At 41.7% G+C, this 23336-nt stretch overlaps 3 protein-coding genes across 9 annotated transcripts in view; 2 read left to right on the forward strand and 1 right to left on the reverse strand.

Annotated features, from left to right (window-relative positions):
* uhmk1 (U2AF homology motif (UHM) kinase 1) lies at positions 1-6895 on the reverse strand. The gene is made up of 8 exons (XM_029001068.1): positions 6315-6895; positions 3417-3709; positions 3073-3264; positions 2825-2919; positions 2562-2638; positions 2381-2479; positions 2185-2273; positions 1-2088 (listed from the first exon to the last, which is right to left on the reverse strand). Exons 1-8 carry the CDS (start codon positions 6556-6558, stop codon positions 1942-1944), a joined length of 1236 nt encoding a protein of 411 aa, XP_028856901.1. The 5' UTR covers positions 6559-6895; the 3' UTR covers positions 1-1941.
* Positions 6896-7520: 625 nt separating this feature from the next.
* Positions 7521-17777, forward strand: uap1 (UDP-N-acetylglucosamine pyrophosphorylase 1). Of its 3 annotated transcripts, none has more exons than XM_029000264.1 (11): positions 7521-7673; positions 8038-8362; positions 9376-9580; positions 10408-10583; positions 10702-10874; positions 12581-12774; positions 14514-14654; positions 15196-15384; positions 15619-15660; positions 16549-16615; positions 16706-17777. In XM_029000264.1, exons 2-11 carry the CDS (start codon positions 8065-8067, stop codon positions 16796-16798), a joined length of 1578 nt encoding a protein of 525 aa, XP_028856097.1. In that variant the 5' UTR covers positions 7521-7673; positions 8038-8064; the 3' UTR covers positions 16799-17777. The 3 variants fall into 3 exon arrangements, with proteins under 3 accessions (XP_028856097.1, XP_028856099.1, XP_028856098.1); XM_029000265.1 differs by having other exon boundaries at positions 7526-7668; XM_029000266.1 differs by lacking the exon at positions 15619-15660.
* Positions 17778-20627: 2850 nt separating this feature from the next.
* Positions 20628-23336, forward strand: part of ddr2a (discoidin domain receptor tyrosine kinase 2a) — a 28135-nt gene continuing 25426 nt past the window's right edge. For 4 of the 5 annotated variants that reach the window (XM_029000259.1, XM_029000262.1, XM_029000261.1 and 1 more), the window contains exon 1: positions 20628-20851. The gene's annotated coding sequence lies outside the window, so the exon portion shown is untranslated. Of the gene's footprint in view, positions 20852-23243; positions 23295-23336 lie in introns of all 5 variants that reach the window. The other variant, XM_029000260.1, reaches the window with a different exon arrangement.

Raw genomic sequence — 23336 nt, forward strand, 5'->3', positions numbered from 1 at the left:
GTTACTGTTACTGTTTTTGTATTTAATGTTACTTGTATGGGTCAGAGAGTAATTTCAATTCTCTGCATGTCCTGTACATGTGGCAGAATTGACAATAAAGCTGACTTGACTTGACTAGTTCAATAAATTTTACTTGTACCAAAGGTTCTTATTGTACAATGTTTTTTTTAATAAATGAAAACTACTGTAAACACTCACTCTGTTTCATAAGCACAGCCTCCAGCTTTTCCTGAAATAAGAGTCCACCACTTCAATTCAGAACTGTTACGCAACGCTGTCTCTTTGACACACTCGCAGAACCCATCCTTCAGGGTTGTAAAGCGAATCAAGGCTGCAAGGTGAAGACACACCAGCAAGGCTGAGGAGTAACGTGGAACCAGACATACCCCTTACTGCAACTGACATCAAGCAAATGACCGATCAGCTGCACCCAGTGAAAAATATGAGGGACAACATGAGGGTCCGTACCTATTTTCCCTGCATGTTCTGATTGTATGACAATAAGCAAGGAAAAAAATGAATATTAATCCCTGACTGAATTGAACAACATGGCAGAGTAACATGCAAGAAATCGCATGAATGTGCTTTCATTAGTAGTTTCGGAATAATCTTCCTGTTGGTGGTGCTTATTGGCCAGGCCATTCAGCAACAAAACGGAACATAAAACTGATAAATGGAAGCAAAGTGAGAAGCCATTCAGTACAAAGTCTGTTTCATAACCAGAATTTAGAAAGAGCTGAGGCGACTGCCATCACCACTACATCAACACCTCAATAAACATGCAACCCCACAAAAGTCACCATGCACACTAACAAAATAAAACCAAAAATACATATACATTGCTTCTAACATTTTTTTCCAAGTTCAGAAATCCATTCATCTGTCTGGTTAGATGTCTACACAGATACAAACAAAGTCGAAGTGAAACTGCAGAGGCCTCAAAAAAAAAATTTTTTTTTTTTTAATTATTTAAATAAAAATTGCTGCAATAATACTGATTCAGCATCTGAGTGTTCAAGGAACATGTTCACTCCAGCAGAAAAGATCAGTCACTTTCTTCATAAAGCTCTAAGCTGTTAAAAGGAATTTGTTTAGTCATTTCCATTATAAAAAAAAAAAAATTAAAAAAACCACACCAGAAGAAAGTGCTGCAGTAATGTGGCGTGTAGGTTGTGCATAATTTCATGTGTCATTTCAAATTCAAGTTTTCCTAATATAAGCCTTTCTAATTTGAAAGACAACCCGCTTCTCCAGATCAGCAGTTTATTTATTTTTTACCTAAATGTGAAACTATGAGAAGACTCTCTCATAAACATTTCTTTAAATATTCGAGGTTTCACAGGGCACAGTGCACACTAGCAGTGCTTTCCTTCACACAGTGGCTTTAATCCACTGGCAATTTAAAACAAAAAAACGATGGGGCATCATAACCCTGCATATTCCTGGCCTGTTGGCCTTGATTGGCATAGTCATTAGAAAATTGGTGTTGCTTTGGTGACCAGAATGCGGAGCCTGCACGCATCATACGCCAATGCAGCAGCAACATCGGTTCATAACGCTTCTGTAAGCTATTTAATTTAGCACGTTTCTCATGCCTAGTTATAGCATATAACAAAAATATATACGTGTTTCACGAGGAGCACGCTATAACATGAGAGTTAAAGTTTGACCACAGTTGGCTCATAAAATCAGGCAGCCCATAAAACAGACACACTGAACCGGGTGTACTCGTCTTTGGGACAAGAGGGGTACAACTCTTAAATGGCTTACAGAAGATTTAAATGATTGGACGTAGCGATTTAATAAATAATACTTTTTTTAAAAAGTAGGTGCTGTGGCGCAAGAAAAGCACATGACGTCATTCAGCTCTGATGAACGTGAATGCGCTTGGCCTGGCTTTTCAGAGAAAGCAGCGTAGTAACATCCATGACTGGTGTGACCTTACTGCACAGTCTGGTAAAGGTACCCTCTTTTGTAGGCACTCAGAGGGTAAAACGTTGCCACCACAAACTTCCCATCGAACGTTCGTCCTGACAGCAGCCTCAGGGCTTCTTTGGAGTCACCAGCATTTGCATACTCAACAAAAACCTGCAAGTTAAACGGTCCAGCATTAAGCATTTTTAACGATCATATCTTTAACAGGGGGGCAGGGTGAGATTGGAAAGGAATTCGGGACAAACATACCTGGCCTTTGCCTGGATTTTCTTTTGGAATTAGCAGTGACAAAACGGAGCCATATTTCTGACACTCCTCCTTCATGTCCTCAATAATGTCTGTGTAAATCAAGAGTGTTTCTTTAACGCATTTAAGTAATCCGTAAATGTTAAAGCAGAGTAATGAGCATGTTCTAATAGTACATTTAAATAAGATATTACAGAACCTTCATACTCCTCCTCATTGTGAAGATGGCGGTCGTCGATAACGTTGAGAAGCCTCAGCACAGGCGTGGGCAGCAGAACCAAGTCCTCGATGTGAGGGGCTGTGCAGAAAACGCAGCACATCACTCACAACGAACACAACGTCTGGACCACTCAGAGTGTGTCTGGCCATGTTGTACTGACCGAAGGGGATGCTGAAGAAGGGGCTGATCAGGGCCGTCTCCGCTGTGCCTCGGAGTTTGGGGTCACTGTGAAGCATGCTAGATGCACAACATGACACATGAGTAAAGCCTGACTTGCGAGTGTTTGAAGCAGCAACAGGATTCGTTTATTCACTAAGCGGCTTAAAAACGCAGGAACTTGAGCACAGCAGGAGCAAATTCCTACAATTTCTAACAATTAAGTCAATCAGATGTGATTCCAAATCAGTGCTGCAGATGTCTTACCTTTTAATAAGGTCTCTAAGGTGATAGACCGGGATAGCAGGATACACCATATTGTTACTTGAAAAGATCTGGTCAACTACTGCAGCACAGTTATCCTGAAACAAAAAAATATTGTACTTAAATCAAAGAAAATCACTGGAAAAACACAAGATTCGAATAATGAAGCACAGTAAAATGTTCCCAGCAGCACTTGAAACTAAATATAAAGCAGAACTGGGTATGAAACTGACAAAATAGCTAGTGCCGACCTTCCATTCCTGAGATCTGACCGTCTCCTTCAGCTTGGTTCCTGAGTACATCTCCAGGAGAATGATCCCCAGGCTCCACAGGTCAACGGCTGAAGAGCATCCACTGTCAGCCTCCAACCCAGCCTGGGCCAAAGAGTTCTGCAGCTCTGCCTCAGGAGCCCGATAGCCATCAGTCTGAATGTATTTGACATCCTGCACCAGAATGAGACTTATTGCACTTGTAACCGTTGTGTAACGGGTTTTCGAACTGAGGCAATGTTGTTCCAAAACAGAAGTCCATGGACCAGTTCCTCTCCACAAACCAACTAGTACAAAGAAAGGCATGACATGTACAGCTTCAATACCTGGTGTCCTTCTTTGAAGCTGAGCCCAAAGTCAATTAGTTTGAAGCACTCGTCATCTGCGCTCCACAGGACATTGCGGGGCTTGAGGTCAGCGTGAACGTAGCCCTCGCGATGCAGGAAGGCCAGGCCCTCCAGGATGTCGCGTGCACAGTGCTGAATGAGCCACATAGAGTGACCCTGGTTGCTGGCTCGAACCAACAGCTCAGACACGCTCACGTCCAGCAGCTCCAGCAGCAAGCAGCGCGTGGACACGCCCATGGCGTTGTGATTGGTGAACACCCCATACAGCGTGACTGCAAACCACACACACAGACAACTGTATTATAAACAATGCCAGACATTGAATACCATAGAATACAGAATAATACAGAGTGGTGTCACAAAGGTCATTTTGCTTTGAACAAATGACTGATTTCCAGCGGTGTGATGCGAGCTCGCACCACGACATTAAACAATTCATCATTACGGTCAACTATGTGCAACCCATACACACTGTATATAGATCCTTACTCAGATATTTTGTTCTTCCCATATCTGTCATTTTGTAATTTCTGACACCTTATTGTATATTTTATATGTATGGAAAAAATTGTATTCATAGTTGGGGGGTCCTAGTGAACCAGAATTGATCTCATTGCACATGCGTATAGTGGCATTCGATTCTATTATTCTGGGCAGGTATAAAGCGTGACGGAGCATCCAGCAGCAGTCACCATGACTGCAGTGGCGGCCTAGCGTGTAAGGAAGCGGACTCGAATCCCAGTCACGGTGCCACAGAGTTCCCTTTGAGCAAGGTACCATCCCCGCACACTGCTCCCCCGGCTGCGTGCTGTGTGTCCAATGACAAATAAATAAATAAATAAACACATCACTTTCACTTTTCACTGACATAAGCACCAACGACATTAGCACCAGAGAACTTCATCCGGTTCCACCCAACATCTCACCATTTGCGACGATTCCCCGCTCACATGTACACGTCAACATAAGCTCGACTACGATTGGGGAATTTTTTGGTGTCGTAATTAACCAGAATTGTATTGCAATTGTATAACTGCATGGTGAACCTGAACCTTTACAAAGAGACCAAGGCATCAGCATCAGCATGAGAAGCAGCGCTTCACAATCTAGTCACACAGAGCTATACTGAAATTACTGTACACACGATCATGTGACCAGGAAAGGTCACATGACTCCAAGTTGCAAATAATCTACTACATACTCACCAACTTTGTGATAAATGTTAAAAATCATGTCTCATGAAGCCGAACTCATCTAGCTACACTCCTATTGGTAAGCAACAAGGGTCTAAGTTCTTGATAAAAACAGTAACTCTGGTCTATTCAACTGTGTGGCAATTTTATTCGGAATATGAACAGTACCGTACTACATTTAAAAAGAATACTGCAAACACAAACCAAATACTGGTTTTACAATGCTGAGAGTACATGCTTACTCAAGGAAGACCGGAACTACTTAATTCAATTTCTGTCATTTTGTGGTCAGATTTTTATCTTAAAAAAAAAAAAAGCTGAGTTGATCATCTGAGTCTCTCTTCCCTCCTTAACAGACATTTACCCCACCTGCAGCACCAGGAAAGCCACCAGCATTGTGAAGGACTCTACACACCCCTCACATGCACTCTTCACCCTCCTGCCATATGGAAAAAAGGTACCGAAGCATTCGGGCCCTGACTGCCAGACTCTGCAACAGCTTCTTTCCACAGGAAATCAGACACCTAAACACTCAGGGACTTTATACTCCGGACGGACACACACTACCTCTTTTACACTGAATAATATTAATATCTGTAAATTCACCATTCCACAGCAATATATGCACTTTTCTTTGTTGCACATGTATTATTCATTCCACCAGTGTAGCGCCATCTGTCTCATTGTTGTCTATGTGGTTTTTGTTAAATGTTACTCTTGCACTGCCTGTGTCCCCTTTTTGCACTTTATGTAGCCCAAATTGTCTGTCTCACATGTGCACTTTATGTCAGTATGTAACGTTGTTAAATTGTTTAAATGTTACATGCAGCACCAGGTTCCGGAGAATTGTTGTTTCGTTTCACCATGTACTGTGTGAGACGTATGTGGCTGAAATGACCATACAGTCGACTTCAACTCTGCCGCCAGTGGTACACGAAACAGTTTGAGAACCAAGGTGCTGTATGCCATGGTTTAATGTTACTCTACTGGTCTGTATCCACATACAGTACAGGCCAAAAGTTTGGACACACCTTCTCATTCAATGTGTTTTCTTTATTTTCATGACCATTTACGTTGGTAGATTCTCACCAAAGGCATCAAATGAATGAACACATGTGGAGTTATGTACTTAACAAAAACAAGGTGAAATAACTGAAAACATGTTTTATATTCTAGTTTCTTTGCTCTGGTTACTGCTTTGCACACTCTTGGCATTCTCTCGATGAGCTTCAAGAGGTCATCACCTGAAATGCTTTTCCAACAGTCTTGAAGGAGTTCCCAGAGGTGTTTAGCACTTGTTGGCCCCTTTGCCTTCACTCTGCGGTCCAGCTCACCCCAAACCATCTGGATTGGGTTCAGGTCCGGTGACTGTGGAGGCCAGGCCTCCACTTTTTGTTAAGTACATAACTCCACATGTGTTCATTCATAGTTTTGATGCCGAGTGAGAATCTTCAGTGAGAATCTAGCAATGTAAATGGTCATGAACATAAAGAAAACACATTGAATGAGAAGGTGTGTCAAAACGTTTGGCCTGTACCATACATTGCACTTGTGTGATTTGTAACTAATGGGTCCAGCTCGGGACGGATTCACCAAAATGTGCAGCTATCTTAAGTGAATTAAGTTGATTCACCTATGAGGTGACTTTGGGATTGACACGCAGTAGGGGAAATCATTTCTGTACCTATGTTTTTATGCCCCTGGATGTCTTCAAGCACGGATCTCTCCTTGTGGAAGCCGTAATCTCCGCCCTGGGTGTCTGCCTGGAACTCCTTCACCGCAGCGCTGCTCGACCGGCCCGAGCTGACGCGGTAGACGGAGGCGGAGGCGCCCTGGCCCAGCCGCGCCTGCACGTTCCAGATCTCCCCGAACACCTCGAACAGCACCGGCTTCATCGCCTGGTCGACGCTCCCCGGCGAAACGTCCATTGTCGCGCTGCACTCAGTTCCGCGGCGAGACGGCGCCGCTCTCGTTCACACCAGCTCGCTCGCCGAATCCGCGTTAGCAGCATCGCTTCTATTAGAAAGCAGCCAGTGCGCGACTTCGCTGAGGAGAGCCGGTGACGCCATTGCTGCGCGAATCCCAACTTAAAGGACGTGCAGGCGGCCGCAGACGAGCTGCGCCATGTTCAGCCCGCAGGCGAGAAGTGCGCGGCTTCAACGTCACGGCACGTCATGTTACGGTTCCGCGAAGAGGAAGGGACGAGTCCGCGGCTGCTCGGAAAGTTCTCCAAGTTGCAGTCGCTTAGGCCGCCATTTCGGCGGAAGTAATGATCGAATTCGGGACGCTAATTTCCGGTTTTACGTGCGCGTTCACGTCAAGTCCATCTTTCATGACCGATTTTTAATTCGTTTACTTTATTTTACTTCTACAGCCATTTATATAGTTTATATTAGTATTAGTGAACATTAGTGAATTATTGCATCTTATACTTTTAGCTTCTCAATTATCCAAGTAACGACCTGTGAGTGAATGACTCACATTTAATTAAATGAATGTGTTGACATGTGCCTTCTTTCAAGAATCAAAATCTCTCAAAAAACTAAACAATTTCCATATTTAAAATCTTTGTGCTTTTCACTTTTCAGTATTTATGTATATTTTGTATGTTTCATGCTAGTAATGCACTGATATAGAGCAAAGCAACCTTTGGGTTTTTCTACGCCCTCAGTCAGGATGTGTAATTGTTTCTTACCGGACAATCATTTCCAGTTATTTAATTTTCCTTGAGAATGCGCTTCGGAATGGGTGGGTGTGGACGTACAAGTGGTAAAACCTGACAGTAAAGATACCAACGTCAACTGGCGCGCGTTCCGACTAGCGGGGAACAAAGCCGGGACCTGGCAACCCCGCGCCGCGCGTTCCGCCTGGCGGGTTAAAAGACCTGCACCTGGCAACCCCGCGCCGCGCCAGAAGGGCGTTCCCGGCGCTACTACACTGCCACGTCAAAGTGACGGCGCGGAGAGGAGGAAACCTACAAGTATCCCCGTCCGCAGCGGCAGAACCCGCACCGCGGAGACTGACGCCAGCCAGCGCCGGTAAGGTGAGCACGCTGGAGCCCCCTCGTTCCGCTCCTCGCAGTCCGAACCCGGAGGCGTGAGAGCGTAGACGGCGCCTGAAAAGGAGACACCGTTTCCGCCTCACGCTAGCCTCTTTAGCGCCTAGCTTTAATGCAGCCATGGATGTATGGATGAAGAATATGAGAATGGTGTGAAACAGTGATGGAAGTGTAGGGTTGGGTAATAGGATGTAACCTTTATTTCATTTTCTGTGTGTGTGTGTGTGTGTGTGTGTGTGTGTGTGTGTGTGTGTGTGTGTAAATATATATCATTCTAATAGTGTTAGAATAACGAACGTTCTTGGTATTGTTTTTAGCTTGTTTTTTAATAGATTGCATTTTGTCTCAGAGTGTTGGGGCTGTGTCATTGCTGTGAATGAAGATGTACAACAGGAAATTGGAGAGAGGAGAACTGGAGGGACGACTGTCCAAAGCTGGACAGTCTCACCTCCTGCAGTTCTGGGACGAGATCAGCGGCCAGGAACAAGAGGAACTGATGCTGGACTTGGCCGACATGGACTTCAAGGAGGTCGGCAGCTTCTTCCAGAAAGCCATGGAGACTTCGGACAGCATAAGGCAGGAGAAGGTGGACAGTCGAATGGGGCCGGTCCCCAGGGAGGTGCTGGGGAGTGTCACCCGGGACAGAGAGTGTCTCCGGGACTGGGAGAAGGAGGGTGAGTGCGTTTGCTTTTATGTGTTTATGGTGTTTATACTGTTTGCTGGGTCATAATCGAAGAACAATAAGGAACTATTAAATTTCATATTTCAGTAAAAGCCTCCACAGGGAAATATTGAGAGCAAAGACCTTAGAGATATTGAAGCCTGGCAAGAGACTTGGAAAAGAGTCTCTTATTTCAGTAGAAGTACTGTACATTATATATGAATACAACAATAAAATGTTGTGTATGTATATTACGTTCCTTCAGTATTTCCATTAGATGATGCTCTCACCCAGCAGTACTCCCAGTTGCCGGTTGCAGGTCCAGTTCCCCAGGAAGAGCAGGAAATGTTAGACTGGGTGTAGAGCTGTATGATGTCGTAATGATGGCAAATGGTCAAGCATCCCCTATAGAGTAGCAAGATTTTAACTAATGAATAATTATTACTCCATCATCACATCACATCACATCACATCACATCACATCACTGGGCTTAAGTGTTAAATGGAAGATGTTGGACATGAGGGTCCACCCATTCCTCTACAGCAGAGGGACAAGGGGGGTACATGTTGGGACCATCTGGTTTGATTTAAAACTGAATCAGGACGGATTGCAACTCCCTTGTATGACATCATAAGACGTTGTGTAATGTTTTAAAGACTTCTCGTATGTGCACGTATTTATGAAGTCTGGGCTTGTCGTGATGAAGATCCTCTGCCGTTTCTTCCTTATGTGTTCTAGTAAAGCAATTACCAAGCTTAACAACAGTTTGTGTAAGATAAGATTGTCTATCGAGAACCAAAGGTGTTTTCTTCTGTTATGGAGACGGTGGGTATGAGGCAATTGCATATTGGCTGAATGTCTTGTCTAATTTATTGTCGCAGATAGCCTGTCACGAAACGGACAGAGAAGTCAGATAAGAGATGTTAAAAAGACGTCATATAATGCATCATTTATCCTTTTTGTTCCTAAACAGTTTTTCTGTGTTGAAGGTTTAGTTGGTGATAAGTATCAATTGCTCCCTTCAGGGCTTCGCTGTATTGCACAGAACAAAGTAGCAGTTCTTCTGCTGGCTGGGGGTCAGGGAACCAGGCTGGGAGTCTCTTACCCCAAAGGCATGTACGATGTGGGCCTGCCATCCCACAAAACCCTCTTTCAGATCCAGGCCGAGCGGATTCTGAAGTTGGAGCGGCTGGCAAAGCAGCAGTATAACGCCAAGTGCTGCATCCCCTGGTAAGACCGCCTGCCCCACCACATCCCACCATTTACCCTGAAAGGGAATGAAAAAATACATTAAATCCCGCATAAATTTCAATTGATTGTGGATTTCTACATCATTTAAAAAAAAATTTGCAACATTCGCCCAAGAGCACACTGTTTATTATTTAAATGGTCTCCAAGAGCCAGAAAACTCAACTGCTGGATCCTCAAGTACACACACCTACAACCAGAAAAAGATCAGCTTGCCAGAAAAACACTGGAGCCAGCATGGTGGTAAAATGTTACGGGCGTGGGTTGCTTCGCAGCTTCAGGGACTGTCCAGCTGCTCAAAATAGGGCCTTTCAACAGCACCCTGCAATGCTGTGGGGTTCATACAAGTACATGCAAGAAGGGTCAACGTTTCCAGGAGGACCATGAAAGCCAAATAACTTTCTTCATTTTGCTGAAGTGGCCGACACTAATTTTTGTTGACAGAGGGATATTACATGAATTGATACTGATATTGAATAAATTATCAGAAAGGGTTTTTTTGCAAAATGTTGAGGTGATTGGTCAGATGTTGAAGTCACATGACTTCTTGAACTTTCCTGAATTTTAAGTGCGTTGTTCTAGGCTCTTATATACATTTAGACCATGGTGTGATCGTCCGTAGCTGATGAGGAAGCATCCTGAATTGAAACATGCCTCCCTAAATGCAAATTAGCTTTGAGGGACTTCATGCTTGAACTCACCATCTGAAACGACTGACTGAGTTGTTTATTAACTTCATAAAATTTCTGCATTACTCTTCTGCTTTGGATTTGCCAATTGTTAGATTATTCTATTAATTATTGTTTTAGGTACATCATGACAAGTGGCAGGACCATGGAATCCACTGAAGAGTTCTTCTCACGACACAACTTCTTCGGCCTGGACAAGGACAACGTTATTTTCTTCCAGCAAGGCATGCTTCCAGCCATGGATTTCAGTGGGAAAATTATCCTGGAAGATAAGGGCAAACTCTCCATGGCTCCAGGTAAGACCTTGTGTAGTCATTTCAACAGTTCACATTTAACAGTTCACATTTTAATAATTTGTCAGCTTTATAGGCCATGTTTTAATGCATTGCCGTTTTTTGGTGTGTTTTTATCTAGACGGAAATGGGGGGCTGTATAGGGCTCTTGGGACTCAGAAGATCATTGATGACATGGAGAAGAGAGGCATTTCTTACATTCATGTCTACTGCGTGGACAACATCCTGGTGAAGGTGGCGGATCCCACTTTTATTGGTTTCTGTGTGCTGAAAGGAGCTGACTGTGGGGCAAAGGTCAGTTTTGGTCAACCACTATGCTCCTGTCTTCAGGTTCATTTGTGGTCAAATAATTCTCCACTTTCACGGGAAACAGTCATGTTGTAGTAGTTATACATCCCTCTGGAGTGCAAGTCTTAACTTCCTCCTTGCTTCCTGAAACCATTCACTAGGAGGCGCTATTGGATTTTTTGCAGCGTAAATACATAAAATACGGACAAATCACAGGCTTCAAACCTTCTCTCAGTTCAGAAAGCATTTGGGTCACACTTTCTAAATTCTTCACAGATAAGAGAAACATAATCTGTTCTAATGTTTACATGTTGACTTAAATTAATTTCAATTACATTCATTACTGATATCAGGATCATTTTGTAAGATGGAGGTCACATAATTACCATACATTTAGCCACAGATCTCTTATCTAGGGAAAGTTTTTTTTTCTTTTGCAGAGGCTGATGTCAGTTATCATGTGGTAGATATTTGACTTTATGAGCTGGCAATGCATTTGCAAATGAAGCTCTGTGAATGCTGGGAAAGGACATTTTTACAAGGAGCAGCAGTTTAAATGGTCTGTGCTTACAAGCCAAACAGTCTTTGTGACATTTTATAACTGCTGCAGCATGTGGTGCACGGTGTTGACTTCTGTTACAGTTTTTCCGTTTTTTTTTTATTCCCACAATGTTGGAAGAGCTCAGGATAAGATAACCTATATTTAGTGGAAGCTGTCCCAGTACACAAGAAGAATTGAACAGACCTGGGTGACATGCAGTAAAATTGGTATCTTATAATGATATTTTTTTGTAAAATGGTTCACAAACTGCCAAGCACCACTGAAGACCACATTACAATATTTACATCATTTTAAAATAAATAACATATAAATCTCAAAGCTCAAATGATAAATTCATCCAACTTCTAATTAATGTTAATTTGTTAGCCATCCAGGCAAGTCAAGTGTGGAGATACTACACCTAGCTCGGGGGTAGAGTTTCCAGAAAATGATTCGGTCCATGGATAAACTGCAGTTAGATTAAATTAGGGTGGATTTGCTTCACATTGTTAGCCATTTGTTAGCTCTGTCTGCCCTGATTTGTCAAAACTACCCCTATTCCATGAAAGGGCTAGGTATTGTAAACACATGGTCCAGAAATGAGATATTCAACAGAATTATTGGCATAGTAAAAGTCTGACAAAATGTCCTTGTTGATTTAAAATCCAAAGAGGCATGTGGAGTATCAATAACACAATGAGACAAAGGTAAGATGGTCATGTTTTTTTTTTTATTTCAGCACAGTTGCCTCCACATGAAAAATTGTGATTTAAGCAAGTCCTTCGTGACACTCGGGAGTCTGTGGTGAGGAGGGAATAACAGGACTGTAGGAGAGCTCGAACCCACCCGCACATTGTAAATTGAAAAGCTTTGAGTCATGTGGCTTCTAGCTGGAAGCCTCCTCCCCAGTACCAACCCATCATCAACTGTGAACTTTGTAATTTGTTGCTCACAGATGGGCACAGGGCTCTTTTACTTTTTAATTCTGTGCGGATTTCAGTCCCGTTAGGTTCTACCTTGTGTCTTTTCTGACTTTATTTGGTTGCTTAAAATATATTGAAACCCACACCTCCCATCCTTTTTTTTTTTGTGTGGTGCCACTTCAAAATTAATCGCTCACAGAGACATTGGTCCAATGAGATGTGTGTTATTTTTGTGACCTCACTGGCAGGTAGTTGAGAAGACCAATCCAACAGAAGCTGTAGGTGTGGTCTGCAAAGTGGATGGATGTTACCAAGTTGTGGAGTACAGCGAAATCACCTTGGAAACAGCACAGAGGCGAAGCCCAGATGGCCGGCTGATGTTCAACGCAGGCAACGTGGCCAACCACTTCTTCAGTCTTCCCTTCCTCAGAGACATAGTGAAGTGAGTCGTGACCCAGTCATACCCTGACTCATGTTCTCATTCTGTCTATTGCATGTAACAACCCATAATGAGGGATTGAAAAGGGGAAAAATAAAAAAAAAATTTTTTTTTTTTTTGCAATGATTACATGCTAGCTACAGATTATGGCTAAACTGTGAGTAACTTTAACACTGAATGGTGTATCAGAGGTAAGATCAGTTACATTTCACATTTGCATATATGGCATTTATCAGACGCCCTTATCCAGAGCGACTTACACTAGGTAGCTACAGGGACAGTCCCCTTGGAGACCCTCAGGGATAAGTGTCTTGCTCAGGGACACAATGGTAGTAAGTGGGATTTGAACCATGGTTCATGTTAGCCACTAGGTTACCGCTAGGCCACCACTGCCTAGAATTAAGATTAGCAGGTCCTTTGTAAATCAAGTAGACTTTATCCTTCCAGAATCATGGTGCTGACAGGACAAAAATACAAGACAGGACAGTGTATACTTCAGCTAACAGAGTTAGCAGAGAGTTGGGTAAACAGTTGACTTTGATAATGAAAGTGATGTGTCAGTAACACAATTTAAAATCTCTAAAAATGCTCAGATAGATGAAGTTATTGAAGTTGTGTATAATATTCTACTAAAATAGTTTAAAATAAAGGGGAGGTTTGAGTGTCCGTGTACTAGGAGCAGTTCCGGTTAGGAGTGTGTGTTAGTGCTGCTGTAGCAGGCATCAGTGTGTGCTTTACTGACACATTGTACTCTTCCAGGTCACACTTAACACTTCTTTTGTGTTCAGCATTTTCACCAGCATCCAAGATAATAAAAGTATGATATTAATAAGCCATATCTTTCTGTACTGCGGATTTATTAGACAGTACAATTCCGAGGTGAATTCTGACAGCTCTCGTCCTAAATCTTAATCTGAAATGAAAGGGAAAGTGAAGTGATTAATACACAGCAAGCACAGCACACGGTGACACAACGAAATGTGTCCTCTGCTTTTCATCCACCACCCTTGGTGGTCAGACGCACCTGGGCGGTTCGGGCCGCCACTGCAATCATGCCCCCATCTTTGCATGATTGCAGGTATGCGTTTGTTTTGAGGTGCTTAGACATTACATCTTCCAATATTACAAAATATTTAGGAAGAAGAAATGTGGAACATTTGGTTGCTTTCATTGGCATTTAATGGGAAATAAATGAGCTTTAGAAACTGGCTTCAGAACCTGGTACTTTTGTGCAGATTTGACTCCTGTTTTCATTTGGAGAGAATCAGTTTGGCACAACTGCAAACAGTAGAAGGTATTTGGTATGCATTGTGTTTCTATGCTCTGATTTGATTCAGTATAGCTTTAATATGCATCTACACCAGAAATCCAAAATTTGCAGTTCTAACCCCTGACCAACCCTGGCCACTGTGTAATTTCCCAAATTGCATCACCGCTTGAATGATCAACTGATGAACTGAAAGAAACGTCACCCCAAAAGTCTGCATTTACTCTGACCCTCTGTACTCAGTGTGACGTCCAAGAAGAACATCTGCGTTTTTTTTTTTTTTTTTTGTGTTGGGACATTGGTATTTTAAATACATAATGTCTTTGCCAGTCGCTTTTTCTCTCCCCTTTTCCCCCCAACAAACACACATACACACACACACACACAAACACAGTTTTACTCTAATTTTCACTTTTAGAAAACATGTTTTACTTTTTAAAATCCCATGTGTGTCTATTTCAATTCTGTCTTTCAGCATCCATGAGCCGAAACTACATCACCATGTGGCCCAGAAGAAAATCCCCTATGTGGACACACAAGGACAGATAATCAAGCCTGACAAACCAAACGGAATTAAAATGGAAAAATTTGTCTTTGACATCTTCCAGTTTGCCAAGTGAGTGGAGCGAATTTTCCACCCACTTTTAACATATGTGCCACTGGCAGCCGCCGCTTCCCCCTGCCAACGCTGCTCTGGCAGAGCAGCAGGTCCGGCAGGCCCTCAGCGGCCCAGCAAGCCTCAGCCATCCATTGCCTTTCCTCTCCTGCCATATGTGGCTTTTAACAAGCTCCCGGTCACTGTGTTACCACGATGAGCCATTACATCAGTCCAGAGTCATTCAGTGATTTCCAACATTCCCATGCCGCTGAAGATTCTTTTTAATGATGGTGATGACTGGTTGAGGATGATTTCATGGTATCCTACACAGTACGGCTTTCATTTAAACTTTTTTCATTTCCCTTAAGGGAACATTGTACAGAGGTCCTTATGCAGCTTTTTGTTAACATTTTAAAATGACATCCAATGATTTTTTTTAAATCAGTCTTTTCATCATTTTTAAAAAATGTTACCTTTTTTAATTTGGACTTTGGCATTATACTCAAAACCCTTTAAGTTTAAACCACAACCCTGACCATCTCTGTCATATGTGCTGCAGGACGTTTGTAGTATATGAGGTTCTTAGAGAGGACGAGTTCTCACCACTGAAGAATGCAGACAGCCAGGATGGCAAGGACAACCCCACCACGGCCCGCCACGCCCTCATGTCCCTACACCATCGCTGGGTCCTCAACGCAGGAGGCCACTTCATTGATGAGAACGGAACGCGGGTGCCTGCAATCCCCAGGTGGGTCCAGACGTGCCACTTTTATAGAAACTGACCTCAGAGGACCACGGTATTCAGACTTAGTTCCCGTTAAACAAAATAATACAATTTCATTCCTATTCATTGTTCTCTTCTCATAACACTGTTGTAATAAAAATTCTGTCCTTGTAGTGCAGTGTAGATCTCCTTCAGCAAAATGTTCACCCCTCCTGGTAGTTTCTTGTAACTCCATTATTTCCTGTGCAATATTTCTAGAAGTGGACCCGCAGGGAGTGTCACACCCGATGCCACCCGAAAGTAACTATTTCCCGTAACTATTGTACGTAGTGCATGGTGATGGGGCTTCGCTTTCTCTCACCGCAAGTCCTTTTAGCTCACGCAGTGTTAGGGACTGAGGTTCTGAGGCCAATGTGCAGGTCTGATGACCCAATGACAAAATCGGCTGACTGGTTCTTATTGGTATATTTTGCTACTAACAGACGGAATGTGGTGCATGTTGGCATATGGGCATGCTTTGCAATCAAGGAAGTCCTATTTATGTCCTGTTTATTTGTAAATCAAGGTTATTATTAAGAGTATGTAGAAAAGGGGAAATATTTGTAACTTACTGATCCAAAATATCTTGATTTTCCTACTTATTGCATCCTCTGATGCATGTCTTCTGCCTTTTTGGATTATCAGAGAATTTGAGCACAAGACATGTATTAGATGATCAATTACATAAGAACTAAGCAGAAAATCAGCATTTTGTTTTTTGTACTTTTTCTAATAAGTGCTACTGTAACATCCACAGCATTGTACCTTTTAAAGGCATATTAAGGCCTAAACTAAATGTGATTTTCCTTTTTTTTGTTTCTTTAAAGTTTTTCAATCAAATCACAGTTTTTCAAGATTTTGTCAACTGTGCTATCACTTTAATGGATTGTTATTTGATTAATTATCTTTATATTTAATGATTTGGGCTTCTGTGATTTTTTTTTTTTATTTTATTATCTTGCTTCAGAGTATAATTCACAAGCGATCACAGTGATTTTTTTTTTTTTTAAACAAATGTCTAAGTTTTGGTGGATGTCAGTAGACTTTTTTTTTATTCTTCCTCTTCTTCTTGTCTATTTGTAGCTGTCCTCGTTATCAAGCCTTTGATTCATACATTGAATATTTTTTTTTTTAATCTTCTAATCTCAGCTTGAAAGATGGCACAGATCTGCCAATCAAATGTGAAATATCACCCCTGGTCTCGTATGGTGGAGAGGTATGTATGTTCACCAACCAACCAAATCGACAAAGACTGCGTATTCTGAGCGTATTTTTTGATGCCCTTTATCTACTATTTTCTCTGAAGGGCCTGGATGTGCTGGTACGAGGACGTGAGTTCCGCCCAACTCTGGTCATTGATGAAACCGGAATCCATGAGCTGGTGAAGAATGGACTGTAAGGCCCAGGATGGTTACACCTGCAGACCTGATTACTTCTCCTTCATCTCTTTGCCTGTCAGGCTGGGGATAATGAAGACTGTGTGCAATAATTTGAAGGATGGAAGCGTTTTGCTAGTCAGATGTAGAATACCATATAAAATTGAGCTATTTATTATGCAAAGACGTATTTTTATACTGATATCATGAACCCACAGTTAATCTTTAGATTGTACATAGTTTGCTGTAAAGAACAGTAAATATGATCAAATTAAATTACTGTATGCAAGGTACTTTAGAAGGATGTACAGTGTGTGTATAATATAGAAAAGCATGAACATGACTTCTGCCAAAGATAGTTTTGTTGGCGATTCCCCAATGAAATCTGATTATTTTCAATTTTATTTTCTGTCTGGAAAAGTTTTCCTGTTGGTGGAGGGATGGCAGGACTTTGATTAAACCCAAGGTTAAACGCCCCCGGCAGGCTTGTTTGACGGGTGTGTTTTTTGCATTAGTGATTCAGGCGTACTGAATCAAACTTTCCAGCCCATGGTTTATGAGGGAGTATAAGATGGGCCAGAGCCTGCTAAGCCACCACAGCCATTCAGGAAATATGCTTTCTGGCTCCTCACAGCTAACTTGCCATCTCTCTCTCTCTCACTCTGTCTTTCTCTCTCACTCTCTCAAATTCCCACTTTCTTTGTCCCTCTTCAACTTTCCCATATACACGTTCTTTATGTTCTTCTCTTAACAGCACCTAGGGACAGAAGGGTACTCCAATTTCATTTTTTTGGGCTAAGACAATTAAGTAAAGTGAAGTGTTAGGTCACTGGATTGAAGGGGTTTTAATTTAAGTATCTTGTTTTATTTAATCGTTACTAGGATTGCAATGCACAAAAATTAACTGAAGCCATTAATAGAAACAACTGTTTAAATGTTTTTTTTGTTGCAGTACACAGACGTCACATCTATATTTAATGACTGGAATTTTTGTATCAATTAAGCACCATGTGATGTTTATTTTTTAAATCCATTTCATGTCAAGGAAAAAAAAAATAAACATCTGCATTTTGACTTGAATTTTACTTTGACTCATTATTTGATGGAAGACATCAACAATGAAAGATTTGTGTGTGTTATTTTTTCCTGCATGTGTAATTTGGATTTAAATTGATTACATAGATTATTCACTTGGGGCAGTGGTGGCCTAGCGGTTAAGGAAGCGCCCCCATAATCAGAAGGTTGCTGGTTTGATTCCTGAACCACCAAGGTGCCACTGAGTAAAGCACTGTCCCCACACACTGCTCCCCGGGTGCCTGCCCAATGCTCACCAGGGTGATTGTTAAGAGCAGAGGACACATTTCGTTGTGTCACGTGTGCTGTGTTGCAGTGTATCACAATGACAATCATTTCACTTTATGGACACAATACACAAATTTGAATTAGGCTATTCTTTGTAACAGTAGAACTGAAGGTCTAATTGTATGAGTTTATTTAAGGGTTATTACCTTTAGTTATCACAGGTTACTGTTTTATCGAATTAATTTTAATAGCAGATTCAAGTAAGTTGCACTATTCACATAATTGATAATACACTTGTACTGAAGAGAGGCTGAAGATGGTTAAACACATATCCATCTGTAAATGTAAACATTTTTTACAAACCTCTGCATGTTGAGTTGTCCTGAACTCTGTTGAGTTGGTGACATATTTCCTGCATATCTTCTGGTCAAAACAGATAAAGGGACTAAATCTCAGGGAAAATAATATTCATGTTGACATTTGTCCATTTTTGATAAGCCAATGCCAAAGTCTAATAAAATGGGTGTGCTGGGGTGCTTCTGCACAGTCTGCTTCACCACCTCAGATACACCCATGGTCTGCTTGGCTGGATAGGTAAGATCTTGATTCTTGTGTTTTCACAGTGACTTGTAAAGGACCAGCAGAGACTGAACAAACCTTCCAGGTTTACAAATCCTGTCCTCCCTGAAATGGACTGGTCTGCCAAAATATACAGGTTGAAACATTTGAGAACATTAAAAAACCCCTCTGACCAGCATGACTTTGAAACTGGAGCACAGAAGGGAGAACCGAGTGTATATTTATTATAATACAAGTTCTCAAGTTTAAGATGATGTAAACGTTTTAATCTGATACAATGGTTTGCACTAGCCAATAGCATTCCGAGACAGAAACGGGCAAGATCAACCTGTCTAAACCAATCCCAAGTCCAAAACTGAGCATACAACATATGCATATAGCGGCATAATGAACATTTCTCACGCAGTGGAAACAAATTGCAATTTTATGACACAACTTTTACAGATTTTTTACAAGATCAGTGATAATAAGATTTAACGAAGGCCGTGATCAGCATAATGAGCATGTTGATGAATTGGTAACTCATTATTTTATTGTGTATAATACAGTTTCAAGCGACTGAGCGCCTCTCACGCGCCCACTACTGTCACTTTAAAGATGGACTGCACTTGATGTATTAACCACTGCCATTGACAGATTGAAGGAAAGCCCATGGCAAACACGGAACATTATAATTTGAGGGCAGATGTGCAGGGCTGCAGCCGCTGAAGTTCTGTAGACAGCCTTTAACTTGCACTGAACATAGAGCTTAAGTACTTGCACTTCTGAGAAAGAGTGCAAGTTAAATATACTGTAGAAAACTCTTGCTTTGTGGTTGATTTGTCAAAATCAACCACAAACAGTCTTACCTATCATTTGGCTTCAGTATGCACCAAGCATAACATTTTGGCAATAAACTGTGTTCAACACATAGCATTTACGGTGTGAATATAATAATAAATGTACAGCCCATAACATGTAACAAACAAGGTCAATGTAAATAGTTTAAAATATGTATTTGACTTATATAAGGTCCCATGACACTACACTTTTTTAGCGCTCCCCTAATACTAATTTCCCCTAATGAAATTTCCTCAGGACGTGCTGAGTCTGCGTGTGTAGCTTTAAAAGATAATGAGGAGAAGAGAGGCAGGATGTGGAGGAGAGAATAGAAGTGTTACCTAGAAGTGTTAATCACGTCATCAACACCACTCACCACTCATGTTTGGCACAGACAGAACATTGTGTCGGCAATTTTCCAAACGTTTTTTCAGAGTCTCGTGACAGAACTTTTTTTTTACATCCAGTCACTGAGAAACTTCAATGCTTCACATGTTTGGAAGCCATGAAGGCCAGTGGAGGTAACGTTTTAGGGGAGGGGCGGAAAAAGCATGAGAAACGGGAGGTAACCTTTCCTCTTATGTTGACATGAAGGGGCGGAATTCCAGATCCGACCCTCTGAGCTGCCGCTCTTGAACGGTGAAGCAGAATGGCCATTTCTAGCCACTGCAGGACCATGGACAGGCTGGGGGAACTAGCATTAAAGTTAAATAATTTCACAAAGTGAAATTTTCATGTCATGAGACCTTTACATAACTTTAAACCCACTTTAAAAGCATATTTAAATAATATAACATTTCTGGTCCAAACATTAGATATATAATGACAGTTATATGTCTGTTAGATGTGGAGTTGGGCTTCATAATAATATAGACTTGTTTAAATTTGTTCCATTTGATAAGAATACAAACTTTAAAAAATATGATGGAAGAAATGGAGAAGGAATACTAAATGCAGGCATATTTTTCTGCAGTCCATTATGTTTTTTCACATTTCCTTGAGGAAAAAAAAAAAACTCCAGCGATTGGTCACTTGAGTTTGACTTAATTGAAACCTTATGTGTGGCATGAGGAATTCTGGGATTCTGGCACGCTCCCAAGAATCCACAGAATGTACTTATTTCTCTCTTTCTTCTCCTTCTCCCTCCATATTCAACTTGCTCCTTTTCCCTCCCTCCCTCACTCCTTCCCTCTCTCTCTCTCTCTCTCTCTCTCTCTCTCTCTCTTCCAGAGGTGCCTCACATCAGCTCAGAGTGCCTGAGACCCAAGTGAGGAGCGCTTGCGAGAAACGGCTTGGATTCTAACACCCCCGCACCAACCCTGGCTGGATTACGCACTTCTCTGGACAAATGGTTTGAGAAAGGAGTAGCAAAAAAAGTAAGCTCTGCTGTTGTTCTTCACAATGATTATCTTACCATGCAAGGATCATTTATGGCAAACTGGGACAGATTAGTTTTGAACTAAAAGTTTACTGAGGTTTTCCTAAGTCTTGAACTTTTTGTATCCTTTTCCCTTCATTGGTCGCCGTTTGCATGGCAGACCAAAATAACAGATAGCAGATCATCTAGTGTTTCACTTTTACAGAGAACCGGTGCAAGGCCACTAGATGATGTGATGGACATTAACCAAAATACAAAATACATTTAACAGTAGGATAATATCTGTCTAATGTGTCATTTTTAGACAGCATTGGTGCTGGATTACTGCATCTGATTCATCTGTGCTTCCCATTGTTAAATATTTTATTCAGCGACTCTTCATTTCATTTCCCTTATTTCAGTTCAGCGACAATCCAAAGTGAGAAGTGCAGGCGATCCTGCAACCATAATCCACAGCCTGCTAAATGTCTGGTTACTTTGCATTCCGATACTCAAGATAGTGTTTCATGCATAAATAACTCAAGGAATGTTCTATCTCTGTTGTTACTTTTGCCTAAATACTGTATGTTTTTGTGTAAACCTATACAAAAATATCCTGTGCTGGAACCTAAAGATAGTCTTCTGGGTTTTTCCTCTGTGGTTGACCTTATAGCGAGTCATTTTGATACTTTGAAATATTTGTGGCAAAGGCTACTATGTTCCCTATGGACTATATGGACTGTACTTAAGGTATGGTGTCATGTGACCCCCCCCCCCCATTTTTTTCCGAGCATTTTGTTTGCATTGGACATGGTTCGTGACCTCAGTGCTGGGAATGGAGATGAACTTTCCAAGCCCCCACCATGTGTTTCAACTTATCAGAACTATGAGGAGCAGGTTCAGCTCTGGCCCTTTAACCTGGGAAGCTCTGTCTTCAGCCGAGGAGGACAATATCAAGAAACCTTGTGTTTCTGACAACAGGCATGGATAAATGTCGGCAGCTGCCACGTTGTGATGGGTTGCCTTTTTGCCCTTGCCTTGTGCCGGTCCTGTTCGTCCTAATTCCACCAGTTTCTGGAGCGCTGGAAGCATCAGGCGCCTCGATTTCTAGCTGTAGTCGACTTCAGAGAAAGAGAGGAGTCTGGATTGATACCGCCGAGTCAAAGGGATTTGTGTTTTTGATTAAAGGCCTGGCCCTTTAAAGCAGCCACTGACAGCCATTCACAGATAGAGGCTGTAATGATATACTGCAGTCGCACCGTGTAATTTCGACGTAGGCACCACGTCCCCTACTGTTTGCTCTTTTCTGTCCATCTAATGCACTGAACTGTTTTTTAGATCATTTCTGCAGGCCAGTGGGATGATTTGTGCGTGTGTGTGTGTATGTGTGCGTTTTACTGGTTGCACTGAAATATAAAAAGTAAAGACATCAATGTTCACGCTCAACCCTCCCCTAACACAAAAAAACAGACTTGTCAGTGCAATTAAATGCTGCAAATGCTGACTTTAATTTCACTTTCAAATCATTTGTGGCTATTACTGACAAACTCTTGCATATCGTGTGTATCCAAGACAAAGACAGGCACAGGCAACGTGCAATATATTTAAATTATTTTCGTAGAGTCATTGATTACAGGCTTTTGACTGAAAGCTTGAAGAAATCGTTTTAATGCCTTGAAGAATGCAGCTGTAAGGCTGAATGACTCAGTTTTACACACTTTCAAAATACAGTTGCTTATGATTAAAGTCAAATGACATTTAAACTTTCTTCTGAAGTGTGTGCCGATAAAACCCAAGTGTGTTATTTATGTCTTGTCTCTTGGTTAAACGTTCTGAAGCTGCGTGGCTTAGTGTAAGGTCGACTTGGTGGTAATATATTACTTGCATGTGTCTTACGCAGATTCTTTTTAGCAAGACTCAACCCTGAAGCATTGATTAGGAGTCACTGAGAGATTTCTGAAGGTCTTTCATGATTTAAGTGTGACGGTGTGAACTGAAACTGTTCGTCTTATGGAAGCAAATGTTTCTGGGCAAAGACATTTGTTTTACCTCCACAGGGCTGCTGATCTTAATTTAGGTCTGAAAACTCAAGGGAGAACGCCTTAATGGCGTCCCAGTGAAAGGCCTGGTGTGTACAGGTGCAGAAGGCGTACAGGGCAGCTGCGACTCATTGCAATAGAACACAGTTCACACAGCCTTGCCAAAAAATGACCAGTGACCAGTGGTGGCTTGAAGGTTTCTGAACTAACATGTGTGACCTTTACAAATGACGTATACAATGTGTTTTTTCTTTTTGATAATATAGTTTGTGTTACTGCAACATAGCAAAATGCCAAGAGAAAACACACAAAAAGTTGAATTACAAGAGGAACCACCTTAGATCTTAATAATTTCAATTTTCTTTAAATCAGTCTTCAGTGCCGAAGGCAGCAGCCGAATACCATCTGGAGTTGGGGCAGGAGGTGAGAGCAAGATTTACTTATTACACCACAGATAAAGTCCTT

This window comes from Denticeps clupeoides, chromosome 13 (assembly GCF_900700375.1).
Source record: "Denticeps clupeoides chromosome 13, fDenClu1.1, whole genome shotgun sequence".
NCBI lineage: Eukaryota > Metazoa > Chordata > Actinopteri > Clupeiformes > Denticipitidae > Denticeps > Denticeps clupeoides.

Bases quoted from the DNA above. Each gene is read 5' to 3' on its own strand.
- uhmk1 (XM_029001068.1), bottom strand. From the start codon at position 6,558: ATGGACGTTTCGCCGGGGAGCGTCGACCAGGCGATGAAGCCGGTGCTG. The intron at 3,710-6,314 runs GTACAGAAATGA...TGTGGTTTGCAG, and splicing joins CCAGGGGCATAAAAACATAG to TCACGCTGTATGGGGTGTTC. The intron at 2,480-2,561 runs GTCAGTACAACA...TTTTCTGCACAG, and splicing joins CTTCTTCAGCATCCCCTTCG to CCCCTCACATCGAGGACTTG.
- uap1 (XM_029000264.1), top strand. From the start codon at position 8,065: ATGAAGATGTACAACAGGAAATTGGAGAGAGGAGAACTGGAGGGACGA. The intron at 10,584-10,701 runs GTAAGACCTTGT...GTTTTTATCTAG, and splicing joins CAAACTCTCCATGGCTCCAG to ACGGAAATGGGGGGCTGTAT. The intron at 14,655-15,195 runs GTGAGTGGAGCG...TATGTGCTGCAG, and splicing joins GACATCTTCCAGTTTGCCAA to GACGTTTGTAGTATATGAGG.